The 27,312-nt window shown below is 58.6% G+C and overlaps 3 protein-coding genes and 1 long non-coding RNA gene across 9 annotated transcripts; 3 read left to right on the forward strand and 1 right to left on the reverse strand.

Moving 5' to 3' along the window:
• Positions 1 to 1,709: 1,709 nt before the first annotated feature.
• On the forward strand, positions 1,710 to 3,541 carry SMIM3 (small integral membrane protein 3). The gene is made up of 2 exons (XM_066197067.1): positions 1,710 to 1,841; positions 2,549 to 3,541. The coding sequence occupies exon 2, from the start codon at positions 2,550 to 2,552 to the stop codon at positions 2,727 to 2,729; it is 180 nt and encodes a 59-aa protein (XP_066053164.1). The 5' UTR covers positions 1,710 to 1,841; position 2,549; the 3' UTR covers positions 2,730 to 3,541.
• A 4,472-nt stretch (positions 3,542 to 8,013) lies between these two features.
• On the forward strand, positions 8,014 to 10,996 carry GPX3 (glutathione peroxidase 3). The gene is given in 7 exon segments (XM_066197554.1): positions 8,014 to 8,099; positions 8,101 to 8,270; positions 8,273 to 8,367; positions 9,378 to 9,531; positions 9,753 to 9,870; positions 10,057 to 10,156; positions 10,247 to 10,996. Coding segments are annotated over 7 exon segments (942 nt in total). The 3' UTR covers positions 10,466 to 10,996.
• A 668-nt stretch (positions 10,997 to 11,664) lies between these two features.
• Positions 11,665 to 25,725, reverse strand: TNIP1 (TNFAIP3 interacting protein 1). 6 transcript variants are annotated; one of them, XM_066197549.1, is made up of 18 exons: positions 25,637 to 25,725; positions 19,744 to 19,914; positions 18,611 to 18,733; positions 18,221 to 18,303; positions 17,925 to 17,993; positions 16,044 to 16,235; positions 15,780 to 15,874; positions 15,626 to 15,701; positions 15,297 to 15,386; positions 14,986 to 15,051; positions 14,588 to 14,723; positions 14,378 to 14,502; positions 13,947 to 14,063; positions 13,515 to 13,640; positions 13,132 to 13,212; positions 12,827 to 13,021; positions 12,504 to 12,594; positions 11,665 to 12,147 (listed from the first exon to the last, which is right to left on the reverse strand). In XM_066197549.1, exons 2-18 carry the CDS (start codon positions 19,874 to 19,876, stop codon positions 12,083 to 12,085), a joined length of 1,863 nt encoding a protein of 620 aa, XP_066053646.1. In that variant the 5' UTR covers positions 19,877 to 19,914; positions 25,637 to 25,725; the 3' UTR covers positions 11,665 to 12,082. The 6 variants fall into 6 exon arrangements, with proteins under 6 accessions (XP_066053646.1, XP_066053645.1, XP_066053647.1 ...); XM_066197548.1 differs by having other exon boundaries at positions 15,297 to 15,389; XM_066197550.1 differs by having other exon boundaries at positions 11,665 to 12,152; positions 15,297 to 15,389.
• A 118-nt stretch (positions 25,726 to 25,843) lies between these two features.
• Positions 25,844 to 26,615, forward strand: LOC136297404 (uncharacterized). Its single transcript, XR_010723152.1, has 2 exons — positions 25,844 to 25,881; positions 26,258 to 26,615. It is a non-coding gene; the product is annotated as an uncharacterized lncRNA (long non-coding RNA).
• The last annotated feature ends 697 nt before the right edge of the window (positions 26,616 to 27,312 follow it).

Consider the following 27,312-nt stretch of genomic DNA (forward strand, 5'->3'; position numbering starts at 1 on the left):
CCGCCGCCTAACGTCACCGCGCCGTCATGTGACGTCATCACGCCCGCTGACCACGTGACCCCGCGGGGCAGGGAAGGGGCCGGAGGCGCTCTCAGTCTCACCCAGTGCTGCCCCTGCCATGGGCACGGACGCTTTCCTTACACCCCGGAGCTTCCGGGCCCGTCCAGCTTGGCCTTGGACCCTGACAGGGTGGGGCAGCCACCCCTGGTCTGTGCCAGTGCCTCACCACCCTCGCAGAGAAGGATTTCTTCCCAATATCCCATCTATCGTGCCCGCTGCCAGTGAGAAGCAGTTCCATCTTTTCCTGTCGCTCCAACGCCTTGTCCTAAGTCCCTCTCCAGCTCTTTCAGAGCCCCTTTGGGCACTGGAAGGAGCTCTGAGTTCTCCTGGAGCCTTGCCTTCTCCAGGTGAACATCCCCATTTTTCCCAGCCTGACTCCAGGGCAGAGGGGCTCAGCCCTCAAAACATCTCCGTGGCCTCCTCTGGAGTCACCCCAACAGCTCCGTGTCCTTCTCACGCTGGGGGCCCAGAGCTGCACACAGCTCCCTGTGGGTCTCACCAGAGCAGAGCAGAGAAGGCGACCTTTTCACACCTCAAAGGTGGTTTCTCTTCAGTCTCATGTCCACTAAGACAGGATCCTGACAAGAATGAACATTCTTGTGCTGTGGGATCAGCAGGAAAGCACGAGGTCTGTGGATGCTGTGCTGTGTGCGTGGAGAGCAGAGCTCACATCAGCAAGCCATACAGAGTTTGCTGCTGGATACCCCAAACAAGCACCAGTGCCAGCCTGGCCTGTGGCATGAACCCCCATCCTCACCCTGGTGTCCATCCTCAAACAGTGCATGGAGTCAGTCTCTGCCCTCTGCCCGCTGCTTGCAGCTCCACAGGAAACCCCTGTCCATGAGGATCTGCTGCTGCTTGCGTTAAAAACCCCACTTTTTATCTGCCTGCAGCAGCTGGAGGGGAGCGCTGCTGGGAAGGCAGGGAGGAGGCTGCCCGTGCACTGCTCCCGGCAGAGCTGCGTGGCCAGGGGGTGCCCGGAGGCCAGGGGTGTCCTGAGAGCATGCGGTAGGGCTTTCCACCACCAGAAATCCAACAGGTTTCCCTGGGAAAAGGCAGGAGTGAAAGGTGCAGTGTGTGGCTACCACCGTGACTGACCCTGAGCTTGTCCCAGAAGGAAAGTCGGAGCATCCCATCTTGCTTTTGCCGTTTAGCATCACCAGTGGAATGGAATATTCCACTGGGCAGCAGAAACACCGTTCCCAGCCGACGGGCTGAGCTCTGTCCCCTCCCTGGAGATGCTCTCTGCCCGTGTCTCTGTAAATCACCCTGGGGAATCCCTGGGGAGTGCGGGCACATCGCTGCGGGTGGCTATGGAGGCTCTGGGTGGTCTTGCCCTGGGTCTCGGGGGCAAGTGGGTGCCTGTGAGCCCTGCTGAGGCAGGAGGAGGACGGGGTAGGGAGGACCTTTTGTTAGGGACTATGAAGTGAAATGTCCCCACGGTCCCTCCCGTGACCTTCGGGTTCAGCTCCAGATGGTCTCCCCCAGTGGAACCCCATTCTGGGTGGGATGAGATGAAGTGTGCTATTTTATCCTGGTGTAGAAAAAAACGTCTTGCCGTGCCTTGCCTTCCCTTCCTTCCCCTTCCTTCTATCCCCTTCCCCTTCTCCTCCCCTGCCGTCCCCCGCGGGCCGGGCCGGGCCGGGCGGGGCCAGGCGGAGTCTTTTTCGCCCGGCGGGAGTCTTGCGTTCGCGGCGGGATCTGCAGCTGCCGTCGCTTCTCGCAGGAGCTGGAGCAGGAGCCGGATTCGGGGTGGGTGCAGGAGCCTGGCAGCGCCGCAGGTAAGGGGATGCGGGCAGGTAGGACGGGAAGGGCACAGGCAGGGCACAGACAGGGCACGGGCAGGGCAGGGGCAGGGCAGGGGCAGGGTACGGGCAGGGCAGGCAGGACGAGCAGGGCAGGCAGGGCACGGGCAGGGCAGGCAGGGCACAGACAGGGAACGGGCAGGGCACAGGCAGCTGCCGCCTCTCCCCCACGGCATCGTGTCCCCCACCCCCGAGGTGCCGGGGCGGGACGGGGACACAGTCGCGGTCCCCGTGGAGGGGGGTCCCCGCTCCCCGGTCCCTCCATCCCCTTCAGCTGATGGATAACTCCGTGACTCAGCACCAGGTGCAGGTGGGGGGGACACTCCCCAGAAACGAGGGGGCTCCTGGCTGACCTGACCCCAGCGTTTCCCCATGTGATGATACACCGGTGAGTGACTAGCGGGACACCCGGTTGTGGCTTTCCTTTATCAGCTCCTGCAACAAACAGTAGCAATTAATAGGGAAGTTTTCCCCCGGGCTTTTATTGAGTGCCTTCAAAGCATGCTATAAATCCTGGCAGTAACTGAAGGAGCATTTATCAAAGGCTCTCGAAGGAGCCCAAGGTGAAAGCTGGACCTGGCCACAGGGGTGACCCTGGAGAGAGCAGCAGGGGACTGGGGGGACTCTGGCTATGGGAGGGATGGAGAGGGCTGCCCCACCACCCCTCAGCCTTTTCCTTGCAGGATGGACCTCCCTCACTTCACAAGTCCTACCGACCTCCCCAAGCACATCCTGGATATCTGGGTCATCGTCTTGATCATCCTGGCCACCATCCTCATCATGACAGCGCTGGTGCTGTGCCCGGCCACTGCCGTCATCATCTACCGAATACGAACACACCCCACGCGCAACGGCATCGTCTGAGCCACAGGCACTGGGACACGGCCAGCTGGGCTGGGGGCTACAGCCGTGGCACCCTGTGCCAGGGTCCTTGATGGGCCCCCCCGAGAGCTGGGCAGGAGCTGGGGTGGGCCAGCACCCAGACCTGCTCCTGTACTTGGCTCTCGCTGGGTACCCACTGCTCATTTCGCCCATTGAGCTGACAGGGACTGTGGGGGAAAATGACAGCATGGGCAGCAGTGGGGAGAGATGTGACTTTGCAGACGTGTCCAGCTGGAAATATCTCACTCCTGTGAGGGAGGCAGGCTGGTCTTTCCTTCACTAGTGACACTGTCTCCTCCCAGGCAAGCAGCAAGGAGTGGAAATGCCTGACAAAGTTATTTCTTCTTTGGAGTCCTACCTGTCAAGGTTGTTGGGGAAAAAAGAGTCAAACAAGACGGATGTGGCTTCTGGTTGTGCATTTAGCACTTGGCTAAAAGCATCAATGACAGAGCTTGTGCTGGCTGCACAGCAGACGTGCAGCTGGCACTGGCCTCTCCTCTATCCATTATCTGCTGAATGGGTACAGGAAAATCCTGCAGGGCTCTTGGTTCCTCTGGGTCTTGTGGGGCAGAGGAGTGTGTGCAGTTCCTGCCAGCCCTCCTGTCTGCACACCCCACTCCTGACAGTGAGAGCTCCCACTGTTTGCCCGGCACACCAGCCCTGCCGGGGAGTCTGTGCATGCCTCACCTGGGCAGGTAAAGCGGGAGGAGCGGGTTTGTCCCCAGCCACTGGCAAGGGATCATGTAAGCTCCTGTATTGCCCTTTGTTATGAAATAAATGGACTTTATCCTTCATGTGAGTGTGTCGTGCAGCTCTGTCTACACTACAGGTGGTGTCTGAGTCTGCAGGATCCGGGATACTTTGCAGCCTCTCCAGAAACCCTCCCTGCTCTGACCTCCTTCTCTGCCTTGCCTCAAGGTCCCTGGGGTTCTATCCAGCCTTGGAGCCCAGCAGGAAGCTCAGTGCCAGCCCAGCCCCATGCTCCAAGAGGGCAAACCTCAGTCTGGACACGGGGTGGGAAGGATCCCTTAGGACTTTCTGACAGTGGTTGTGGCTGTTTTTTTCCCACTCGGGTGACCGGCACCACTTCCCTCACACCAGCCTCGTGTCGGGTCAGTGTGGCAGGAGCCCTGGCACTGAAACCACATCTTGGTGACTCACAGCAAGAAAGGTCACAAAATTGACAGGATGAATCAGGCAAGGATGTGGGGAAACACTCCGGTGATGCTGGCTGGAATTGTTTAAATCCTATTTTCTGTGCTGAAAAGAGCAACCAGCCCTGCAGTGTTGGAAACCTTGTGTGCCATCCTAGTGAGGCTTGATCCACAACAGCCAGACTGGGGTTTGCATTGGGTGGTGGGGCCAGAGGGCCAGGAGGTTCCCAGGGAAGCAGGACCTAGGGCAAAAACCTTGGGGAGTGAGCCTAGCACAGGGATGCAGACCCTGGGGAGCAGAAGTGCCTGCACTGGAGCCACTGGCTGTGATTGTGCTAGGAAGGAGCAGACATTTATTCCTTGCCTGGCGAAAAAACACATTCCTGTTTTGAACTGTCAACTCTCTCTTCCCCTCTCGAGTTGCAGAGTTTGAGGCAAATAACCAGAGTTATTTTCCTGTTTTTCTTCCTCTCTCCCTCCCTTGCTGGCACGGTGCAGTGGCAGCTGGAGGACATTACAGATGTGCAGGGTGGGAACAGCCCTGGCTCTGTTTTCCCCCGTGCTCCACCCCAGCATTGCTTCCCTGGGGGCACTGTGGGGATGGCCAGCAGCACCAGGAATAAAAGCTGAGCAGCTTTGCTGTGAGAGGAATAGAAGAGAAGCCATGAACATTGGAGTGGTTTCGGAAGGAACTCTGGTTTGGAGCAAACATGAGGAAAAGCATGGTACACCTTCCCCCCCATCCATGCAACAATATAGGATGGCTGCTCCCACCTCTGCATTCCCCTTGTCAAGAGCAGCAGAGGGAAATGAGAGATTTCCTTTCTTGGTATAAATTTTCTGGGAAGTTTCAAACCCGTGACAAACATTTCCAGGAAAGCCCTTGGAAAGATGGGTTTGCTCGTAACGACAACAAACACGGAGCTAAATGGCAGCAGAGGTAAAGCAGGGAGACGTCACATTTTTTTAAGCATTAAGATGGTGGAAAATAGATTTAAACTGGATTTCCAACACTGTCAAGTTGGAAATTCCTCCTCCAAGATAGAACGAGATAACCAAATCCCCCTGCGGCCCTGGCTTCAGTGCCTGAACAGTGCTGGAGCTTGGAGGCAGTGTTTGCATGGAGTTTTGCCAAGGAAAAATGCCTTTCTGCTGAGAAGCGGGTCCTGCTCCGGTGACGCTGCAGCAGGCAGGGTGATGAGGGCACCAAAGTGATTCAGCACCCACTGGGATGCTCCCCTGGAAGTGCTGGCATGTGGCAGGAGCTGGCTGCTGGCCCATGGGGCTGCTGCTGGGGAAGGGAGATGGGGCAGTCCCAGAAGAGAGAAGGGGATGCAGGATGCTGGCTCTCACCTTGCCTCTGGGCAGCCTCCCTTTGCAGGGGGAAGGGGGGACAATGGGCCAGGGGCATTTCTACAGGGAGAAAATCTTCCCCTGGAAAAGGAAGGGATGGCAATGCTGGAGGGGGCAGAGCACTTAGCCTGGGGGCTGTGGGGACACTCGGGAAAGGGGATCCCCACTCCAAAGGGTGCTGGGCACCATGCCCAGCAAGGAGGCTGCTGCTGAACCAGGGCAGTGTGTGGGAGCACACGGGCTGGGGCAGAGCAGCGAGGGCTGGGCGAGCCATGGGCTGGCAGCCTGGGGAAGCCTGCTGCTCAAAGAGCTGGGGCCTCTTTCCTGGCAGAGCTCGCTTTGCTTTTGCTTCCCATTGCACACTTAGAACAAAGGTTCAGAGGTTGCCCTGGGACTGATGCCAGGCCAGGCTGCCAGCTGCACTGCTGCTAGCCAGGGCAATGCTACCTGCTGCTGCCCAAGCTCCCTGCCACTGTCCTGCCACACTGCTGGGACCATCCCTGCCCCTCTGCATGAAAATACTCCTCGGTCAGCTCTGGGACAAGCCCAGCAGGCAGCACTAGATGGTCCCCACCACTGCTTTGACATTTCCTGTGCTCAGCTGGGGCCCTGCAGCCTGGCACAAGGTCTCTGCAGCCCCGGCATGTGGCTCAGGGGACAGCCGGGGCAGCATGGCAGCATGGCGTTGGGGGAGCTGCAAGTGCATGCAAGCGCTGCAAGCGCCTGGCCTCCCACCCCAGACTCCTGCCAAACATCTGCAGCAGGCGGGAGCTGGCTCCCGCCCGGCTCTGCTGGAAAAACAACCAAGCAGGAAGGTTCGTGCGAGGGTCAGCCCGGCTGCTTTGTGAAGTGGAGGGACCCCAAGCCTGCAGGGTGGAGCAGCACAGTGTTGGTGGAACCCCTGGCCCCCCTGGCTCTCCCATGCAGCCTCCAGCATGGCAGGGCACAGCACATTGGGAACACTGGGTGACATGCCCAGGATGCCATGGAAGTTCAGTGACAGAGAGGGAGTCCATTGGCTGTCTCTCATTAACTCCTTCCCCCCACCAAGGCTGATTTGGCACTGGGACCCAAGGAGATGGGACTTGGATAAACAGGTCCCTTATTTTTATTTTGGTTTTAGGAAAACTGAGTTCAGGAGTGACTCAGACTTTCACTGCTCGTGGCAGGGATCAAGGATCCATGGAAGAGACACAACCACACTGTGCCACAAACCACTACAGCTAGATGTGGGTGGCTGCTCCTGTGGTGGGAAATAGTGGGGCAGGGAGCACAGTCCTGAGCAGCTCCCCAGGTCAGTCCCAGCTCTGTCGCAGGAGGTGGCTCAAGCCCTGGTCAGGGTCAGGAGTGTGAGCCGCGCTGGGGAGCACAGCACTGGTCCTCGTTGGCTGCAGGATGCAGAGACACGCAGGCAGCGTGCAGGCCAGGAGCTGCAGCCCCATGGCCTCAAATCTCCCTAGAGCCTGAGAAGTAGGTGGAGAGGGTCAAATCCCAGATATTGGCTCCTACAGATTTTGGCAAGGAGCCACCTCGCTCCACTCGCAGCCATATCTATGAGAGTTGACCAGAGCACCCCTGTGGCTGGCCTGGCTCTTGGCATGTTGTGATGGGCTCTGTGCAGTCCCCAGGCAGTGGCTGAGCACCCTGAGGGTTTGCCTGGGCCTGGGTGAACACCCCACACTGCTTGGGGTCCAGGCAGGGCAGGGCTAAGCCATTCCCCCAATAGCAGTGCAGGTTTAAAGCTTTGGGAAATGCTGCCAGTGACAGAGAGACCCACAGCCCCCTGCTCCGTGGCTTCTCTCTGTGCCTGGGAGATGTACCCAACCCCCAGCCCTCCCACGTTAGCTGAGGCTGCAGTTGGAGCCTCACAACATCAGCCTTTCCCAGGACATGGTGTTCCTTCTGGTGAAGAACACGGATTGGGAGACTGCTCTCAGCTTTCTCTTAACCTATGGTCACACTCCCCTTCCCTGATGGCATCTCCAGCAGCTGACTCAGTGACAGCATCGCGGCAGGGCTGACCCTGCTTTCTAGTAAAGCCAAACCTCATGCTGGCACTCATGGTCCCCCCAAGACTCACCCACTGCCACCTCATCCTGTCCTCCACCCCAGGCCAGCCTCCCACCAAAACCACAACTCCCCCAGTTCCTCTCTAGCCAGTTAATTCTCACACTGAATAATTCTGTTGGGGGATTTCAGGGAATTTACACCTCACCACGGATATTTTCCTTGGAGATAGCCCAGGGTAAATGTTCACATTCCTTGGCTAAGCAAACAGGACCCTGGAAACTCCTGCCCCCGGGGACACCAAGGGCTAAGGGACAGCAGTGCCCTGCCCTTGAACGCAGCAGGGTCACCATGGAACCACAGCCCACGAGTTGCAGAACAACCCCTGGCAGGAGGGATCCTCCTCCAGAGCTGCCTCTAGCAGCACTTTCATTTACCGGGCACTAAGGAGAGGAGCGGGATCAACCTTCCCCAGCCCAGCCCGAGCAGCCATTGGGAGGGCACCCACCGAACCCCAGCCCGGCCTCCCCGAGGCTGCTGCTGCGGGGGTTTGGTCCCTGCTCCTCGGGTGCCAACACCCCACCCGGGAGGAAATGTCACCCTGGCTGGGTGGCCCGCACAGGATGGGGCACCTCTCCCCCGCGACACCTCTGCTCCCCCTCCCCCTTTCCTCCTCCCCTCCCCGATCTCTCTCCCCCCACCTTGCGGGTTTAATCCCGGCTCGGGTAACACGTTGCATAAACCCTTGGCACATGCCGCTGCCCCGTGTCCCCGTGGGCGCCCCGGGTCCCCGCCAGGCCGTGGTGCCACCCCCGGGCGGTGTCCGTCCGTGTGTCCGTCCCAGAGCCCACACGGTTAACGCGGCCCTGGCCCGGCCCCCCCCGGCCATTGGCTCCCCCCTCGCAGCCCCGCCGCTATTTCTCGGCCGCCGGGCTCGGAGGTGACAGCAGGCGACAGCGGCGCTCGTCCCGGCCGCTCGCCCCGGGCTGTCAGGGGGTGCCGGCACCCCGCTCCCAGCCATGGGGGGCTGCTCCCGCAGCAGCTGGATTTTGCCCCTTTTCTTGGCTGGGCTCGTCCAGCTGGGGCGAAGTGAGGAGAGGGAGAAGGTAAGAGGAGGGGAACCCCCCCCCCCGGGGCTTTCAGGGGGGTCTTGGGGCTGTGTGACACCCTGGGGACGCGCCTGTTCCCAGGGCTCTCTGCAGGACTCCCCGGGGCAGGGGGGGCCACGGTGGGCCCGTGACCCCCCTCCTTCCCCCTACAATCCCGGGGCCTTGATCACGGGCGGATTTTCCGAGTTAGTTCTGGCCAAGGGCCAAGAATCGCTGTCCTGGGGTTGGGGACGGAGGGGGACAGAGCCATGTGCTCCCCAAGTGACCTCCCCAGGGGCAGAGCACGGGGACTCTGTCCGGGAGGGTTCCCACATTTGGAAGGTGTGGAACCCACCGTGTCCCTACAGCGCAGCGGGCGGGGACACTGTCACCCCCACAGCCAGGCTCCCCACCTTGCCACCGGGACCCCACAGTCCCAAGGAGCCTTCATTCCTCGAGGGCAGCCCCTGTGACTTCAGCTCTTGCCAGCTCCCAAAAAAGTCCCTCGGTGGCACTTGGCTGAGCCTGGGTACCCTGGTGGGGACAGGAAATGGGCTCCTCTGGTTAACCCTTGTGGCTCTGGATGCAGGGGCTGCTCCAGCCCGACCCTTCCCGGCCCGTTCCCCATCCCACCCGGAGCCCCCTGCACTGCCCCTGTCCCGCAGCAGTTCCAGGGGCGGTGGGTCCTGCTCACTGCCCACAGCCTCGGGATTCTGGTGCTGGCCTCCCCTTACACTCCGGCTGTTTTGCAGCCCCTCGCCTTCCTGCTGCTCCCTGTTCCGTAAACATTCCCCCAGCTGCAGCCAGACCCATGCGCATCCACACGCCCCAGTCCGCCTGTCCCACCAGCGCGACCCTGGCATGCCGGAGCCTGGCTGCTGCCAGCGGCGTTCAGGGCAGGGAACACAACGCTGGCAGCCGTCCCCGCAGCCAGCAGCAATCCCCATGGCTCTGCTGGCCGTGGGGATGGGGAGCGGGGTGGCCGGCAGCCCCCAGCCTGCTCCCACGGGATGCTCCTCGCCCCACAGGTGGAGTGCTACCCCACGGTGAATGACACCATCTACAGCTACGGGGCTCTGACCCTCGATGGGGACGAATACATCCCCTTTGAGAGGTACAAGGGGAAGACAGTGCTCTTCGTCAACGTAGCCACATACTGAGGCCTAACCCTGCAGTATGTTGGTAAGGGTCTTAGGGGCACGGGCACCTCGGGGTCAGGGCACGGCCCACAAGTGCAGCCTTTGGCGTGTCCCCACAGTCCATTCTGCTTCAGGGAGCTGGGGAAAGGGTTAATGCTTGCTCCCCAGGGCCTAGACTGCCTGGAATGGTCCCAGGGGTAGAGTGCAGGTGTGGAGGTGTGCCCAGTCCTGCACTAACCTACTTCTGGCTGTCCTTGCATGCAGAACTGAATGCACTACAAGATGAACTGAGAGACCAGGGGTTCGTGGTCCTTGGCTTCCCCTCCAACCAATTTGGGAAGCAGGAACCCGGCCAGAACTCAGAGATCCTCCCTGCACTTAAGTGAGTAGTGTGCTGGGGGCTGTGGGACACCTCCCTCCTGCTGGGGTCCCAGCCAGGCAGTGGGAGCATAGGCTGGAGCTGCTGCTGGCTGTGACCCCCAAACAAGGGGTTTGGGATCCTGTCACCAGCCCTGTGCAAGCACCCAGGGCTGTCTATTGCACAACATCCTGTTCCCCCGCCTTGTAGATATGTCCGGCCAGGAGGTGGCTTTGTTCCCAACTTCCAGCTGTTCCAGAAAGGGGATGTGAACGGGGCCAAGGAGCAGAAGATCTTCACCTTCCTGAAGGTGGGTGCTATGGCAGGGAGAGGTGAATGGGACACACCAAGCTTGCTTTTTGGAGGAGCAAGGCAGTGATGCACTGGCTCCCCATTGCAGAATGCCTGTCCCCCGGTGGCGGAGGAGTTTGGGAACCCCAACAAGCTCTTCTGGGAGCCTCTGCGGAACCATGACATCAAGTGGAACTTTGAGAAGTTCCTGGTGAGCCCCGAGGGCGTGCCCGTCATGCGCTGGTACCATCGCACCAACATCGCTGCTGTCAAGAATCACATCGTGACCTACCTGAGGCAGCGGCAGCAGGAGAAACATGATGAGTAGGACCAGCAGAGCCTCAGGCCGCTGGCATGAGGGCCAGCATCTCCACAGCTGTTTCCCATTCCACTCCCTCCCCAGATGTTCCCCAGCAGCAGGAATCACACACTGTCCCCTCCATTGCTCCTGTCTCTGGCACCCCCCAGTCAGCCCAGTTGTGCTGGGCTGGACAACCTCGTGGCAGAGACCTCAGCGATGGCAGTGTGATACTTCCAGTATCCCTGTGTCCCACCTCCACACCCGGTGGTGACATCTCCTGGCCTCCAGCTTGCCCCCTCCTCTCCACCATTCCGGGCAGTGGGAGGATGCAGGGGCTGGCTGTCCCTGGAGCAGGAGACCACATCTCCATGAAGGCTTGGCCCGAAAGCCCCCGGCTGGGGCGGGCCTGGCCTGACCGTGCCGAGCACAGAGCAGCTCTTCAGTGCATTCAGGCTGCCCGTGCTCCTGGCACGGAGACGTGCTGCTCTCCTGGTCAGGGGTGGCCAGCCCCTCACCACCCACCAGAGAAACACCAAATAAAGGCTCTGCAAATGTGTAGCTCCACTTGTTGGCCAGGGCTGGGAGGGGTAGAGGGGGGCGCACAGTGGGTAGAGTGGCCAGCCTGGGGGTAGCAGTGCCTGACTGGACAGACTCATTTTTTTCCACAGTAACTGCAAACGTGGACTTACCATCATAGCCCAGCATTTGGGGACAGAATGGGGAGTGAGTGCAGAGGACAGGTGGGCAAAAGGGGCTGGGACCAGGGACAGCTCTTAGTGAAGAGCATACTGGAATCCCGTGCCTCCTGCTGTCATACCTGTGATAGCCATGCTTAACAGAAACTGGGCTGTATTTGTTTTTTCCCCTCCAGACCTGTTTCGTGGAGCAAGACTTGCTATGTGCAATGTCAAAGATTGTCCCCAAGGCCACTGCTACATGGAAAAGCAGAGGGGGCAGCAGGGTCTTCCCTGCCCTGGCAGAGGTGGGGGCAGAAGAGGGGAAGGTGAGGGGCTGAGCTCAGCACACAGAGGTGGGGGGCATGCACTTGGGGCAACAGATCCTGGGGTGCCCAAGCAAGGTTGGGGTCCCCTTGCACTCAGTCTGCCTCTATGGCCATACCCAGGCACATGGGGACCAACAGCCTGGGTATCCCCCCCTCTCCCCGTCCCCACGCAGAGGCTGCTCCACAGGAAGCAGCTTTCAGGACAAAACCAAAGAGACTCAGCCACACTTCAGTCCTTAAATAAATACGAAGACACCAACCACCCTCAGGCTGGGCCACGGCTGTGGCCAGCACCTGCCTGCGAGTGTGGGATCTCCCACCACCGGGAGAGCCCCTGCTGTTACCCGCTCCTCCAGGGGCTCTGGATTGGGACAGCTCCTGGGAAACACTGGCTCCTGTTCCCTGAAGACCTCACTCAGGCCTACAGCAATGCCAGGCCTGGCTCCTCCTGGGGAAAGGGATGGCCGTAGGGGACTTGACCCCATGCTGGCTGCCACCACAATGGCACCTTTAGTCCCTCCTTCATGATTTCCCTGGGGGAAGGCGCTGCTGAGCCCCCCACGTGCAGCACATGTCCTTGCAGAGGCATTGGCAGCTGGAGGAAGCTCCTGGACACACACACACGGGCACACACACACACCCTACTCCTCTTCCACTGGTGTCGGAGCGTGGCCGGTCCTTGGCATTAGGGCAATCCGGGACCTGCCTGTTCTGAGACACAAGAGAGGAGGGGCACAGGGTAAGGACAGTTCTTCATTCTCACATAAGGCCCACAGAAGGGATGCCAGCCATGGCATAGTTGGTATCCCTGAGCACCGTCATGACTCCATGAGCTGTTTGGGTGCAGCCTGACTTTAGGTGCTGTGGGGATGCTGGCAGGGATGCAGCAGGGACCGACCCCATGGCAAAATCATTCCCTCAGCTGATGAGAGGTGGGGGCTAAGGGAAACTGGCCACTGCCTGGTAAATTGTGCCCTCATCCCTCCCCCATGTGTTTAGCCAAGTGCCCCAAGTCTCAGGGTGAAGGACGGGCACCCCTGTCAGGGAGGGTCTGAGCCTTACCCAAGTCCTTGGGGACTGGTTTCACCCCAGCCACTTGTTGGGTGTTCTGGCTGTGAGCCATGGCACAGGGCGGGCGCCAGGGGTACTCGGGCTGCAAGAGGAGGTGGAACAAAAACAAGGAATTACCTGGGATGTGAAACATGAAGCTGCACTCTGCAATTGATTGACAGTGTGCGAGGAAAGGGACTGAGCAGTCACATGCCAAAAGGACACAAGTGCTCAGCTCCCTGCTCTGGGACTCGGAGGCCTTGGAGGGCAGGGAGTCCCAGACCCACCCATATGTCACCCTCTGCTCCCCCTTGCTGGCGCAGGTAGAGTCTCACCGGGGGAAAATGGTGGAAGTTCTGTCCTTGAGTGTGCTCGCCCGGCATGGCTGGCGGGTATCGGATCTGCTGCCACTCATCATAGCCGTGGTACATGGGGTGAGCCATGGGGGGGCTGTACTGGTACTGGTACATGGGGCAGCCTGGGCCCAGCGGCCCTGGCCCTGGCTCGGCGTGCAGCCTCTCTCCAGAAGCCTGCAAGGAGCCAGGACAGATGGTGGAGAGATCCCAATGGCAGCCCACCCCCACCCATTACCTGCAGCCCCCAGCCCCTCTGCCCAAGGAGGGTTTCCTCCCATCCCTACCTGTTTATGCTGTTTCAGCAGCTTCTTCAGCTTCTCCTTCTCCTCCTTCTCCCTCTGGCAGTCGTCCTTGGAGGCTCGCAGCTGGGAGGAAGAGGGGTTACTGCAGAGCCCACCCTGCCACCCCCCATCTTTATGGGTTAGAGTTGCTGAGGGAATGCCTGCACCTGTCTCCCACCAACAGATCCCCAGGAGAGGTGCAGAAAGAGGAGATGAATGAAAGGAGATGCTCTGGCAGTGACAAGCGGCAGAAAAAACACCCCCTGTGGCCTTCCTGTTCTCCTTCGGCCCCTACTCTTAGGCATTTACAGGGACTGTGACACAGGGTGAGCATTTCTGAGACTCATGGGGTTGACATGGGGCCAGTAGCACCCAGTGCTGCTCACCTGGTTGTTGGAGAGGACCAATTGCTTCTGCAGCTTTTCCAACTGCTGCTTCAGCTCTTCCTTCTCCTCATTCATCCTCTCCCTGTCACTCCGTTCCCGTTGGAAGTCTTCCTCAAAAATTTTCACCTGGCAGGAAGGAAGAATGTGGTTGCACCTGGCTAAGGGCAGACACCTCCCCTAAGTAACCCCATCACTGCGCTGCCATCCTTGAGTCCACCAGCCATTCCAAGCCCCAGACATATGGGCTGGCTCGATGGGCCATGGCTGTGCTCCTTCCAGATGAATGCCTGGAGGATGCTGAGTTGGGTCCCCAACCCCACCACGACACCTGCCCAGCTGCTGGGCTGCTGCTGGCACACAGAGCTCTTTGCTGTGGAGATTCAGGACATGTATTTCCTTGCCTGTCCCCAGTGACTCCGTGTCCTGCCCTACCTGCTGCTTGAGTAGCTCATTCTGGGTCAACAGCTCCTGCTGTGGCAGCTTCCCTGCTGGCTCCATGGCAAAGATGGGGGGTGGAGAGGCTTGGACGTTCAGGGCCTCTTCTAGTGCCTGCAGAGGAAGAGGAGGGAGCAGGGTCAGAGCAAGTTCAGTGCTCATGATGTCACTGGAGGGCCCCAGGCAAGTGCCCAGCATGGGAAGTGGGTATAACTGGGAAGGGGCAAGAGGGACAACAGACCCTCCTTGAACCCCCCTTCCTTGGAGCCCAGAGGGATGCGCTGGGCTTCATACAAGTGGTGGGCCTGACACAAGTCTCTGCTTGGGCAAGAGTGGGTTATCAGGGTCAGTTTTGGATTTGAGAGAGGTGAAGAGACTGGAGAACAGTAAAGACATTTTTCAGTGAGGTGGTGTGCCCTGGCCCCCACCTTGTTCAGCCTCTGGATCTCCTTTTCCTGGTATTCCCGCTGCCTGGTGACCGGAGCCAGCTGCTCCTGCAGGAACCGCATCCTCTGCTGCAGGTCCCTCACCTCCATGGCCAGCCTCTCCTTCTCTGCCTGCAGGACCCAGGGTTGGGGGGAGATCAGCCAGGGCAGGGCAACAGGGCTGGCAGCTCCCTGTCACCCTTCCCAAGGGACTTGCCTCCTCTGTTTCAATCCGGGACTTGGCCAGGAGCAGCTTGCGGTCAAAATCCCGTTGCTTTTGCTCCCGCTCTGACTCCAGCTCGGTCACTGCCCTGCGGGCCTCAGCCAGCTCCTGGTGTAGGTCCGTGACCTGCCAGGAGGGAGTGGGGGTGTTGGCCTGGAAGGACCCACACTGGGGGAAAGGAGGCATAGGCAGCCCCCAAACCTCCCTACACTGCCTCCTCTGTGTCCCCACAGCCAGCACCCAGCAGGAATGTGCTCCCCAAGCACCCAGCCCTGAGCACCCAGCCCTGAGCACCCAGCCCTGAGCACCCAGCCCTGAGCACCCAGCCCTGAGCACCCAGCCCTGAACACCCAGCCCTGAACACCCAGCCCTGAGCACCCAGCCCTACCTTCTGCTCATACTTCTGCTTCATGGAGCGGAAATGCTGATCCCATTGTTTATTCACCTCCAGCAGCTGCAGGGAGAGAGAGACAGCTGAACAGGAGCCCAAACCCTGCTATGAATCAGCTGTGGTGGTCCCCAGCAGACTCCTGTCATGAAAGCACTTTGGGGACCAGCTGGATGAAGATCCCAGCTCCAGCAGTGCTTCCCTGCAGCTCTGAAGCCCTGCCACAGTCTCTCGGTGCCATCCCAGCCCTGTGCCCCCTCTGCCCACTCCCCGCCTCCTTAGTGGTGCCTCCCTCCCAGCCTGGTCCTCACCTCCCTGCGCTGGTGCTCCAGGATCTTCACCTTCTTTTCCTTGGCTTCCAGCTCTTCTCTGCCCGGCGCCTTCTCCACCATGGCCCCGCTCTGCTGGACGCGCACGGGGGGGACCCTCAGGGCTTTTGTGGAGGCTGTGCCCAAGGCCGGCTAAACTCGAGCCAGTTCCTCTCCCACTGCCTCCCCCATCCCCTTGAGACCCTGAGTAGTCCTGCTGGTCATACTGGGACAAACTGGGGGCTCAATTAAAATGAGGCCATCTTTGCTGATGTTTCAGCAGGCTCCCTGCCTCCTTCCCAGCCCTCTCCAAGGAGATGCTGCCGCCTCACCTGTTCAGCAGCTTCCCTCTTCCCACCGTCCTGGCTGCTCAGCGTCACCATCCTCCGGAGCTCCTGGTTCTCACACCTGTGGGTAGGAAGGGATGGGTCAGCAAGAAGAAGCTTCCAGGGCAGCCCTGTCCCCATCCACACAGCCCACCCTCACCTGAGCTTCTCCAGAGCCTGGTTTCTCTGCTCCAGGTCATGCTCCAGCTTGGTGCGCAGCTCCTTGTTCTCACTGTGCAGCGTCTCACACAACGTCTGGAGGGTGAACACCAGCAGTGTGAACAGCATGGCCAGCCCTTGGCCACCCACACCTCCCACCAAGCCACGCTAAGGAGGTGGGTGTCCACCCCAGGACGGGCAGGAGGGCTTTGGTGGGAAAAAACAGAAGGGGAAAAATCTCCATGAAGCGCCAGGCCTCGCTCACCTGCAGGAATGATGTTCTCTGCTCATTTTTGTGCACCTTAGAGGCCAAGCGCTTGAGCTCGGAGGCCATGTAGCCCATGCGCACAAAGACCTGATCCTTGCTGGCCTCCTTGGCGCAGCCACTCAGCGTGTTCTCCAGCTGTTGCAGCTGCGGCAGCAGGTTGGCATCCTCGTTCGGTGGCTGCTCCAAGTCCTGGGATGGGGAGGGGATCAAGTGTGGTCAGACCAGTTAACGGAGCATTGTAAAGTTCCTCTTGGGACAGATCAACTTCATGTCCCATCCATGGCTGAGGCTGGGAGCTGGGCCAGCACCAAGACACTCTGCAGCACCTCTCAGAATGCTGAAAAACTGTGTCAGCTTTGTAAAGGTCTGATTCCCAACTGCTGGATATGGCACACTGAGTCCCCAGGTGGAGGAGGACATGGCAGCAGCTCATTCCCTGTGCCCCTTGGCAGTCTGAGCAGAACACACGCTCAAATCGCTGACAGCAATGAAGGCATCTCCACCCTTGGTCTCTTCTCCCCCTGAGCTCCTCCCATCTGCACCAAGACTAAAAATCCCAGCTCTTGAGACTGTCCTCTCTACATACACCCTGGTCTGTGCTGGAAGGGGTGGTGGTCTTACCCCAACCCCCATGTCCTCTTTCCACCTGTCCTACTTCTGTGCTTCCTGCTGCTGTGGCACGCCAGGCAGCAGGAACCTGAGCCCTTTGGCAGGTGAAAGCCAAGCGGGTGATGCATGGGATTTAAACAGTGGCTGGGAAAGCACAGGTCAGGGCACACCCACCAGTGTCAAGGTGTACCCTGCCCATGGAGAGTGTCCCCAGGAGGTTTATGATCCTCTGGTGTGGTTGGTTAATTCCTCCATAGCCTAGGAGGTGCTGCTGGCACAACAGCTGGCACACACGGCACTGCTGGGAGGAGCTGGGGATGTGCTGACACACCTACACCTGCTCTGCTCCCAGCCCCGCTGACTCACCTGCTGCCTGTGAGAATGTCCCAGATTGCACCACAGGGCAGCACAGTGTGTCCCCAGCACCCTGAGCCCGAAGTTTACAGCCCCAAACCTGCTGTGGGGGACACAAAACAGCCAGCTCCTCCCACCCATGTCTGCTGGCAAGGGAGGCAGTGAGGACCTAAGCTGGGAGAATCTGGATGTGAGCACAGGATTTGGACTCGGCTCAGGAACCAGCAGCTGGTGGCCAAGCAGATCCCATTCTGTTCTCCATCACCTTATAGCTGCACCCCAGGAGTGTCCAATAAGACTCAACCCCTCCAAGAGCCTCTCTGGCCAATGAGAACAGGGATGTGCAATGAGAGCATGTCCTCTTACTGGTACCATGTGGTGCCAGCTGATGTTCATTTTCCTTGGATCCCCATTCCTTTCAGCCCTCCATTCCAGCTCACAAAAAACCAGAACAGGACAGGGCAATGACAATTTAGGTGGCAGCAAATGGAACACAGAGGTATTTTGGCTAGGGCAGATCCTGTCAGTAATTAAAGGGCTTGGAGGCCTGGTCCTCCCACCCAGCGTGGGCACCAGCGGAATATCAGAGCATCACTGACAGCTACTTGGGCTGTCACAGCTCTCTTCCTGTCACTGCCATGTGGCATCTGCAGACACTGGCATCCCCATCTGGCTGGGGCTGCTTTGATGGCCCCTCACCCAGACCCAGCCAGGCCAGATATGTTTGGGGGAGAACCCTTGCCCAGTTTATCCCTCCTCTGTGGTTTGCCCAAGGGTTGTCTCGACATGGGTCAGCCAGCCCTGCTGGTGCCTGCCTGGGCACAGACCTGCAGCCCTGCACACCCTCAAACCCCTGACACTGGCTCGACTCCCCACCTGCCAACACCAAATCCTGCAGGCACCAGGGCCACTCACCGCTCTCCTGCTCTCCTGGGGAAACCCCTGTGCTTCAATGGCAACGATCTCAAACTCTGAGGAGGATCCCTGCAAGGGGAGGCAGCCAGGTCAGAGCTCCCCAGGGAATGGCAGCCCAAGATGCCCACCACACAACGAGAGGGACCACCAGGAGTACAGCAGGAGAGCTGAACCCTCCTTCCAGGTTCACCCCTGTTTCTAAAGGCTAAGGCCTGCCTCCTTTTGCTTTAATTAGATGGACAGTGCCTCCCTCTTCAGCCATGCCAGCAGCAGCTTTCCCCATTCAGCAGACTCACACTTGGAGGTGATTTCCGTGCTTCCACGTCCGGCTGGGCACTGCCTGGGGCTGCCTGTGCAAAGCTGGGGTCAGGGCCGACGGCTGCGGAGAGGGGAGAGGGTGCAGCCATGAGCCTTTTGGAGAGCAAGGCCTCTCTCCACCTGCCACAGGGATGCAGACAGCAGACCCCTGCAAGGTCAGGCGCTGATGGATGATTTCTACCCCAGTTCTGGGGATGGGACAGAAACCCCCTTTTAGAAGAGAGGATGGCAGTGGTTTGAGACATTCCAGAGATGACACGGCTGCAAGGGACCTTCATTAAAGTCTCTTGCACAGCCTTTCCCTTCCCCCAAGCTCAGGATTCTGAGCCATCAGGTTATTCCTCTCCCATGACCCTCACATTTCCTACCTCCGGTTTCCACCAAGTCCTCCAAGGAGGATGATCCAATCAGCATTTTGTTGTCCTTCACGAGGTCCTCTGCCTTCTGCCGCAGCTTGGATGCCTCCACCTGGGACTCCTCCAGAAGCTCTCCTGTTGTGGGCAACAGAAGGATGCTCAGCCGCCTTCCTCGAGGGCCTGTCCTGCAGTAGCCCCATCCACCAGCACCAAAAAACCCTGTCTGGCTGGAGCAGCAACCAGAATAGTCCTTCTTCATCTGGAAACAACTATTCTGGGATAAATCCAACAGCAAAGCTGGATCAGTGGCTCACTGGTTTCAGAAATCCTCATGCTGACATATAGAGGACTGGTTACAGGAGGCAGAAGGCACAACTGTGGCTCTCAGAGATCTCCTCTGCTTTCCCAGAGGAGACAAATTTAAGCCCGGGTGGTGGACTAACAGGTCCAACCTTCCCCTTTAGAGTCTGGCATGAACAATGCAATCCTCCCCCAATGAGGGGGGGTTTGCTGTCACACCAGTGAGTGCCTGTCCCAGGTAAGGGCATGGTGACACAACAGGAATCACGAGGCAGGTGGAAATTCGGCTGCAGAAGCAGGACTCAAAGGAGGAAGCTGGCTCATGAGACAGAAAGCAAAACTGGGGGTGGGAGCGGGGGAAGGCTGACAAGGAGAAGAACGAGGGTGGCACAACTCAGCTGGAACATTTCAACACTGGCATGTTCCTGCTGCCGCAGGGAGCACTCAGCAGCAGGTTCCTTGAGAAACACCTGGGAAAAGCCCTTGGCCCAACAGGGCTTGCAGGAGATGAGGATTTTTATCAAAAGCAGAATAGACCCCAGCACCTATGAACTCCAAGGAGCTGTCCTTGCTCTAGCACTTGTTTTCTCTTTCCAGCCATTTATTCCACCATAAAACACCCCGTAAGTTCAGCAAAATTCTAGCTCCCTCTGCATCGCCATGTGAAAAAGCACAGACATCCTGCTCAACCCTCCAGGACAGGGAGAGCTTTGCTGCTGCCCCAGTGCCAAGACCCCCAGCTTCTACCAGCACCCTTTCTCAACCAAGCAAGAAACCCCTGGCTTTGTGGGCACAGGCTGGGCTGCCCCAAAGGCAAATCTCATCCCCTAGCAGGCAGCAGTTACCGATAGACTTGATCCCTTGCATCTTCTCCTTCAGCCGGGCGTTCTCCTCCACCAGCCGCTCCAAGGCCGTGGATCCATTCTCCTCTGAGCCCCCACCGGGGTCATAGATATGATAGGGTCCTCTCCCTTCCATACCTGCTCTTCAGTCGCCTACCTCCCAGCCAGGCATCCCTGCAAGGCAATGGAGCACGGTGTCACCTTCCTCTGGCTCCAGATGGTGCCACAGTCCCCTGCTCCCAACCGTGTGGGGGTCTAGGGTGCTGTGCTGGTGCCTCACTGCTCGCCAGCCAGCCAACAAGTCAGCCAGGTGAAGGCACTTCCCCCTCCAGCCCTGCCTGGGGCGAACGTGTCGGGGTGACTCACAGCCATGAGAACTGTCACACGAGGAGGCATCACCAGCAGCCCCACTTAGGGCTGGCTCTCACCCATGAAGGGCACTGGAGTCACAGAGAAGGCTGCAACCCCTGGTTTCTCCATCCCTAGAGAGATGGAGACACAGCCCAGGAGCATTCACTCACACCAGAGCAAACCTGAGCATTGTCACCAGGACATCCTGCTCAACATACGGCATTTCTGGGGTGCATAAAGGCTTGTGAGGGGCTGTTTGGGGAGGGGCAGTGTCTGCAACTCCAAAAGCTTAACCAGCAGCTGGAGGGAAGTTTGGGCTGTATTCGGGGATAAGCCCCAGAAGCCAGGCAGGGACCCACTCTGTCCTCCTGCTCAGCCAGAAAAACTGGCTGCCAGAAGGACAGCTTCCTGAATTGGGCACAGGAAACATCCAGACAAGTGTAGGGCTAGGAGCAAAGCTCAAGGAGACAAAACACCCACAAGCAGTATGCTAATTGCTTTTCCAACTCCTTGCACTGGCGGGTGGCCTAAGGCCTCCCCCTTGCTGAAGTCTGGCCTGGGGACAGCTGGCAGGATCCTGGCTCCAGGTCTCACCCATCTCCTGGGGGGATGAAGCAGCAGCTGTGAATCACAGCACAACTTATCAGAACTATTCCCCCTGATGCCAGCTTGTTACAGGGAGCAGAGCAGCAGCTGAGAAGGTCCTGGTGCCAGCTGGAGCTGGGATGCTCCCCGGGGGCAGAACAGGAGCACCCCGAAGTGCTCTTCTCCCAGCCAAGAGAGTTGGTAAGCAGGAGGGGGCTGAGAGGAGGCATTTAGAAAGGGGAAGGGGATAGCCTGTACCCGAAACTGTCCCAACCTGAGACTAATGCTCATGCCATGAGTGATGCAGGCTGATCTCCAGTTGGGATGACCTGCCTGCCAGGGAGCGGCAGGGACTTTCCAGATGACAACTGTCACCTGGCAGCATCCACAACTGGAGCAGCAATTAACGCCTGCCTCAGAGACAGGGAATTGGGCCTGGTCTCAGCAGCACTCTGCTTCTGGGAGATGCATTGGTGAGTCTCATCATCCTCCTGCTCTGTGGGTGCTGCCAAGCCCCCCATGGAGAGCCAGTGACATTGTCCCAAGCAGCTGGAACTGCCCAACTGTGGTAGTGTGGGGTGAGTGGAGGAGAGGCTATTCCTGGAGCCCAGAACAGCTGACAGAAGCTGTGGAAGAACCAGGGCCATTTCTGAGCTGTGGGTCCCAGCGATGGCAGCACCGTCACCGCCAGTCTTAAATAGAGGGCAGGTTTGGGTTAGGTATTAGGGAGAGATCCTTTACTGTGAGGGCGTGAGGCACCAGAACAGGGTGCCCAGCACAGCTGTGGATGCTCCATCCCTGGAAGTGATCAAGGCCAGGTTGGATGAGACCAGCACATAGCCCAGTGGGACCCTCGTAGCTGGGAAATGCCATCACCTGTGGCCACACTACCTGCCTGGCCAGCCTGGCAGAGGATGGGGATGGTGGCACAGGCTGGTCAGTGACCCGAGCCTGCTTCTCACTGCTGTCCAGTCACCACATGCTGCTCCAGACCGGGGGCTCTGGGAGGAGCTGGGAACCAAACCCACCCTGCAGTGACCAGCTTGTGGGGCATCTGCATCCTGCACCGGGAGGAACCCAGGTGTGTGTCAGGGAAGGTAGGGAGAGGAGGGAGAAGAGGAAGAGCTGCCCTCTCCTGCGGTACCATCTCCCCATGTGGCTTGGAAGCAGCCTGAAATACCAGTCCTCATTCTCTTATTGCCAGACCCCAAACCTGGAGGTTTTCTGCCATAGCACATGGGAGGTGCCTGTCCCCGGTGCACCCCTGCAGGAATCCCTCAGTGTCCTGCTGCACTGACCACCCTGCAAACAGCAGAGTTCACTCACAGTGATCCCATTTTCTCCCAGATGGATGGAGCCACTGCAAGCCTCTGATATTCCCTATTCTCAAGCTTCTATCAAGAACTTCTCTGCTCAAGGTCTGTACCCTACCGGGGAGGTTGTAGCAAAGGCACCACAGGAGCTGTTTTCAAACAACAGCTGGGGAGAGGAACTGGACTATCTCCAGCTGACGGAAGCGCAGACCAACCGCAAATTCACCAGCAAACAATAGCCAGCAAGAGGGAGGGGCTTCCACAGCATTCCAGGCCATCACTGGGGACAGGGTGGGTTTTCCTGGAGTGGAGGCACAGACCAATTTCTGCAAGGCACCTCTGGAACAGAGAGGTCACCCTGGGGACCAGAGACCAAGTAACTGATCCCTGTCTTGGGTTGTTGTGTTGGTTTTTTTTTTCCTTAAGAGTTCTGACAGGTGAGATTTACAGTGAAAAATCTCATTTCAATAAAAACACGAGGGGAGGAGAGAGGGGACCATACACCAGCACCTAACGGTGGTCAGATACGCAAAGAAAACATGGACAAACGCCAGCAGAAACCACCAAACCACCAGAAAACACTTCCCTCTTTGCCAGTCAACAGTTCCTAAGATGATCTGACAGTATTTCACAGCCATGAGGACCAGGCTCAGACCGTGGCTCCCCGGCTCCAGCTCGCTGGCTCCATGCCCAGTCGCTGTCAGAGATTGCCAGACGGGCACCCGTGGGCGTCGCTGGTTCCATGCGGGACACCAAGACCTTTAGGTAGCAAATTTTTATGGCAACTCAGCAAAAGCTGAGAATGAGAGTGTGGGTGGGCAGGGGAGGCTCACGGGCAGAGATGAAAGCAGAGTGGTGTTTAAATAGCTGTGCTGTGGCTTGGGAGTGAGCTGGAGCTGCCACCGCTGTCACCCAGAACAACATGCACCACTGCCACAGCCATCACAGCACCAGCCATGCAGAAGTGGCAGAAGGATGTGATTCCTACTACAAAATTACTGAACACTGAAGATACCAAGGCTGTGAGGCCTGTGCAGGAGGGGGCTGGCCCTGCTGGGGGTTTGCTCTGAGCAGTGACCCCAGGGTGGGGAGCAGCCTCCCAGAGCTGCAGGCCTGGCAGCCCTTCAATTCCCATCCTGTGATGGCCCAGCCCTAAGGAGAAGGGGGTTTTCCTTACTCCAGTGCACAAGATTCACAGGAAGCCTCCTCCGCACCAGGATCACAGGAGGTGAAAGCAAATCCCTGCAGGCTGTCAGCATAATTTTCCCATGACTGGGGCTGCTGGGTCCCCAGCATGCCTCCTCAGATGGAAAGCAAAAGCCACTTGATAGACACCATGAAATGATTTCTTTTTGTTTGTTTGATCATTTTACAGGAAAACACTGTAGCCCGCAGACTGGTTTTCTTCTACAGGGCTCCAGCAGCTTCCCATACAAGGGACAACAATTCCTGCACTGCTGGACTGGTCTCATTTGCAGGAAAGCAAAAGCAGAGATGGCCTTAGGAAGCAGCAATTATGAGACTTTTTGGGCACTGCAGTCCACTGAGCTGGGAGTAATAAAAGAAGAGGAAAGCAGGCATTGCAAGGCTCAGGTCTCAAAGGGAAAGGTCTGAACCTCCACTTGCAGTGTGTTCCTTTCCAGCCAGTTTAGTCACAAAGAGAGGGTGGGAGAGGCAAGAACCCTACTCAAAACACAGCAGGTATTAAAGGTGTCCCCCAGCAAGAAAGCCCACTCTCGCCTGAAAAACCCACCTCCCCAAGAGGCTTCACAAAACAACCTGCTTCTGATGAGGCTGCTCACAAAGAAAATAAAGCATTTCCCTGGGTCTGCCAGGTTTACAAACACAGGTAACCACATACAGCTGCAGACTTTCTTGGGATGGGCCCAAGCTTCAATGCAGGCAGGACAAGCAGCCAGGCACAGTGGTGGTGCTCTAGTGGCAGCACTGTGGGGGGATTTATGCAAGACCCTGTCTTGTGCTGCAAAGACATCTGGCTCATCCTGCCTGCTCCACTCCTCCCTGCAGAGCTCAGCAGCATCATGGCTGCTTGTCACAGCACTCCAAGGCAGAACAAGGCACAGCCACCCCTTTCCTTGTAGCCTTTTTCTTGCTTCCAAGCTACTCCTGTCCAACTTGGTGTGCTTCAGCAGGCAACAAGCAAGCCGATAGTAGATAGTGGCACCACAAAGCTACACCAGCAAAGTGCCACCCAAAGTGTAAGAACTGCTGCTTTAAAACAAAATCTGCAATGCCACAAGTGTAGATGGTTTGGTTTCCTCCACCCAAGAGAGTTTTGTACCAGCAGCTGGCAAGCAACAACCCACAGCCCTGTGCTAAATAGGTCTGCCCGGCGTAGGTCGGGCCAAAAGGGCGTCGTGGGATTTCTCGCAGAACCAGGAACGATGCCAAAGGCAGCAAAAAGGCTCTCCTGTTTTCATCTTGCTTACTTCTCCTCACCACAGAGACAGCTCTCAAGGACGTGCCTGGTTGGAGCCTTCCTGTCTCCAGAACTCATCCCAGTGCCCAAAGTCCAGTCTCTGGAACGCTTCAGCTGACAGTGCTCTCCATGAAATGTGCACTCCAAAAGAGTTTGTGCCAGCACAACAGCTCCCATTCCCCCAGGTGGTGGGAATAACCCACCCAAGTGATGGGAATAACCAGCTCAAGGGAAAAGGCTGCATTTGACTTTTTGATACAGGGGGCAACCTGTGTGCCAGCGACACAGGAACAGGATAGCCAGATCTCCGAGAGGATGCAGATCCCCATGAGTCCCATCTGGAGCTATTCTCACCCAAAAGCAGCATTGACAGGCAGCATTTTTTCTGGTTTTTTTTGGGGGTTGTTTTTTTTTTTCTCTCTGCCCTCCGTGACGATCTTAGCATGGAATTGAGGGAGGGAAAAGGGGGAGACAAGCTGTGCCTCCCTCCCAAAAGAGGAGGATGCTGCCATCCCTGCTCCAGCTATTCCAGCCTCTGGGTCAGCATCCGATGCGGACACACACGGTTGGACGAGCGGTAAAGAGTCAAAGGGAAAGGAAAACAGCACGGACAGGAGGGTCCTTGAGGCCACGGCCGCCGCAGCCCCCCGGAGGGGGCCCAGGAGCCGGCCCTGCCCGGGGGCATCGCAAACCGGAGACAGTCGGGAGGCAGATGCGCGGGCCCGGGGAAACGCCGGGGTTGTGCAAGGCGGGGCGAGGGAGGAGCGGGGCCGCCCCGGGGCACCAGCACCGCCCGGGGGGCTGCGGGACCCCCACCCGAGCCTCCTCCTCATCCCCCGGGCACCGCCGGGAACACCGGCCGGTCCCCCGCGGGGGGCGGCGGCAGCCCCCGCCCTGGCCGGGAGAGGGGAAACTGAGACACGGCACGATTAGCGCGACAGCCCGCGACACCGGGCGGCTCCGGGACAAATCCCCGGGGACGGCGCGGGCCTGGCCCCCTCCGGGGTCACACCCCGACCACCGCAGCGGCCCGAGAGCCCGAGAAGCGGCCAGATACGGGCAACGCGCAGCCCCGATCCCGGCAGTTCCCTCCGGCCCGGGCCCCTTCGCTGGGGCGGCGCGACCCCGGTGCCCGGTAAAACCCCGGTGCCCCGGGCAGGGCTCCTGCCCGCGAGGGCGGCAGGGCCCCGCGGCGCTCCGAGCTCACCTGCCGTGCGCCCCACGGCGGTGCCGCCGCCGGGATCGGGGCCGGGATCGGGGTCGGGGTCTGGGTCCGGGTCCCTCCGCTCCGCCAGCAGCACCGGGGCTGGTTCCGCCCCCGGGAAATTCCCAGCCTGACGGACAGGCGGCGCAGCCAATCGGCGCGCGGCGGGGGGTATAAAGTGGGAGGGCGGGGAGGTGGCGGGGAAGGTGCCCGTCATGGCGGTGCCTTCGTCTCTGCGTCTGTCTCCTGTGGGTTTCCTGGGGTTGCACGGAGGTCTCGCCCGGCTTTGGGGGCGGCATAAGCCGGCCCGCGCCTTATTCCTGCGGGAGGTTGTGCTCGTAGGGGTGCGGCGAGGCCGAGCCCTGCAGCGACTCCCCCGGCTTGTGCAGACACAAAATGGCGGGGCCGAGGGGGGCTCCTCCTGTACCCCCGGCGTGGAGGAGCAATGGCTGAGGGGAGGCTGTGCTGAAGCTCTCTGGTGGCCTCGGCCCCGGGAAGGAGGAGGGTGGTGCTGTCGGCCGGCCGAGGCTGACGTTCCTCTGAGGCAGGGAGAATTATCCACCGAGCCTCCACGTTAATGTTAAATGAGGAAATTCCAGCCCCTAACCCGAGCGTGTATTCCAGGGATCCTTTTCCTCTGCGCTGCTGCTGGAATTGTGCCGTGGTGAGCCATCGAAATGAGCCAGAGGAGAACCAAGCCCAGGGAACCACCTGGGTTCACTCTGCTCTTTGAGACTCGCTCAACAGCTGCCTGATTTTCTTTCTTCTGTTGGCTTTGCCACAAAGTGAAGGTGGTGGAGTTTTATGAAATATATGTGTAAATAAAAGCAACGAACCAGGAGCGAAGAAATCCCGCCGTAAGCAGCTGTGCTGCTCTTTGCCAGTACTCCAGAAAGGTCCTCATTAGGTGACCTGGTGCTGGGTTCATCAAGGTCCTTCACTGGAGATCAAGCTGTTTCCAGCTGCCCCTGTCCTGGCTTCTTATTCCGCTGTATTCACACAGCTCCACCACTCCTTGGGAATTTGGTGTTTTGGGTCTTAAAAATTAAAACCTCGGAAAGTCCTTTTCCTGACTGCCCTTCACTGGCAGCAGGATGTCACCCTGGCAGCCTGGCTGGGTTATGAGAGCTCAGCACTGGTGGGACTCTGATGAGTTGTTTGTGCTCATGTCTCAAGTCTCAGCTGGAGATGAGACAGCAGGATCCCACATGTACCCAATATCTCCCCTTTTGTTCCCTGAAAGTCTTGTTTTACCCCAATGAGAGGCCCAGTGCTGTTCTGTAAACCCCCAGAAAACCTGTTTTCAAAGCTAAATGCAGTCCCACAGAACTAGAAAACACCCTGTTTATAAATGAATGCCTCAGCCCGCATGAAATAACAAAACCCTGCTTATTTCTGTGAGGAGCAAAAGGGGTGGTTTGGTTTTGCAGCACCCCAGAAGCTGCCTGCCTTCCCGTCGCTCCATCCCAGGCACTCTCGCACCGAAAAAATCATCGCATTACTCACCAGGCTGGGTCCTAGAGGGGCTGGGGGGGAGGGAGAGCCCTTCAGAGCAGGAGCTCTGTGCCTGCAATCCCCCAATTGCAGGAAGGCTGGCCCAGCTGAGCTTACTTTTAGGCATGGAGAAGGGGAATTCCCCATGATGGAGGTCCCAGACAGCCTCTGTGTGGTTTTGATGT

Source organism: Chamaea fasciata, unplaced genomic scaffold (genome assembly GCF_029207755.1).
Source record: "Chamaea fasciata isolate MVZ Bird 193981 ecotype frontalis unplaced genomic scaffold, bChaFas1.0.hap1 SCAF_15, whole genome shotgun sequence".
Lineage (NCBI taxonomy): Eukaryota > Metazoa > Chordata > Aves > Passeriformes > Sylviidae > Chamaea > Chamaea fasciata.

What these genes read in the sequence shown, in the direction of transcription:
- SMIM3 (XM_066197067.1), top strand. Translation starts at nt 2,550, where the DNA reads ATGGACCTCCCTCACTTCACAAGTCCTACCGACCTCCCCAAGCACATC.
- TNIP1 (XM_066197548.1), bottom strand. Translation starts at nt 19,876, where the DNA reads ATGGAAGGGAGAGGACCCTATCATATCTATGACCCCGGTGGGGGCTCA. An exon ending in CACGGAAATCACCTCCAAGT is followed by an intron (nt 17,994 to 18,220) that starts GTGAGTCTGCTG and finishes CTCCCCTTGCAG; the next exon opens with GGATCCTCCTCAGAGTTTGA. An exon ending in ACTTCCACCATTTTCCCCCG is followed by an intron (nt 12,595 to 12,826) that starts GTGAGACTCTAC and finishes CTCCTCTTGCAG; the next exon opens with CCCGAGTACCCCTGGCGCCC.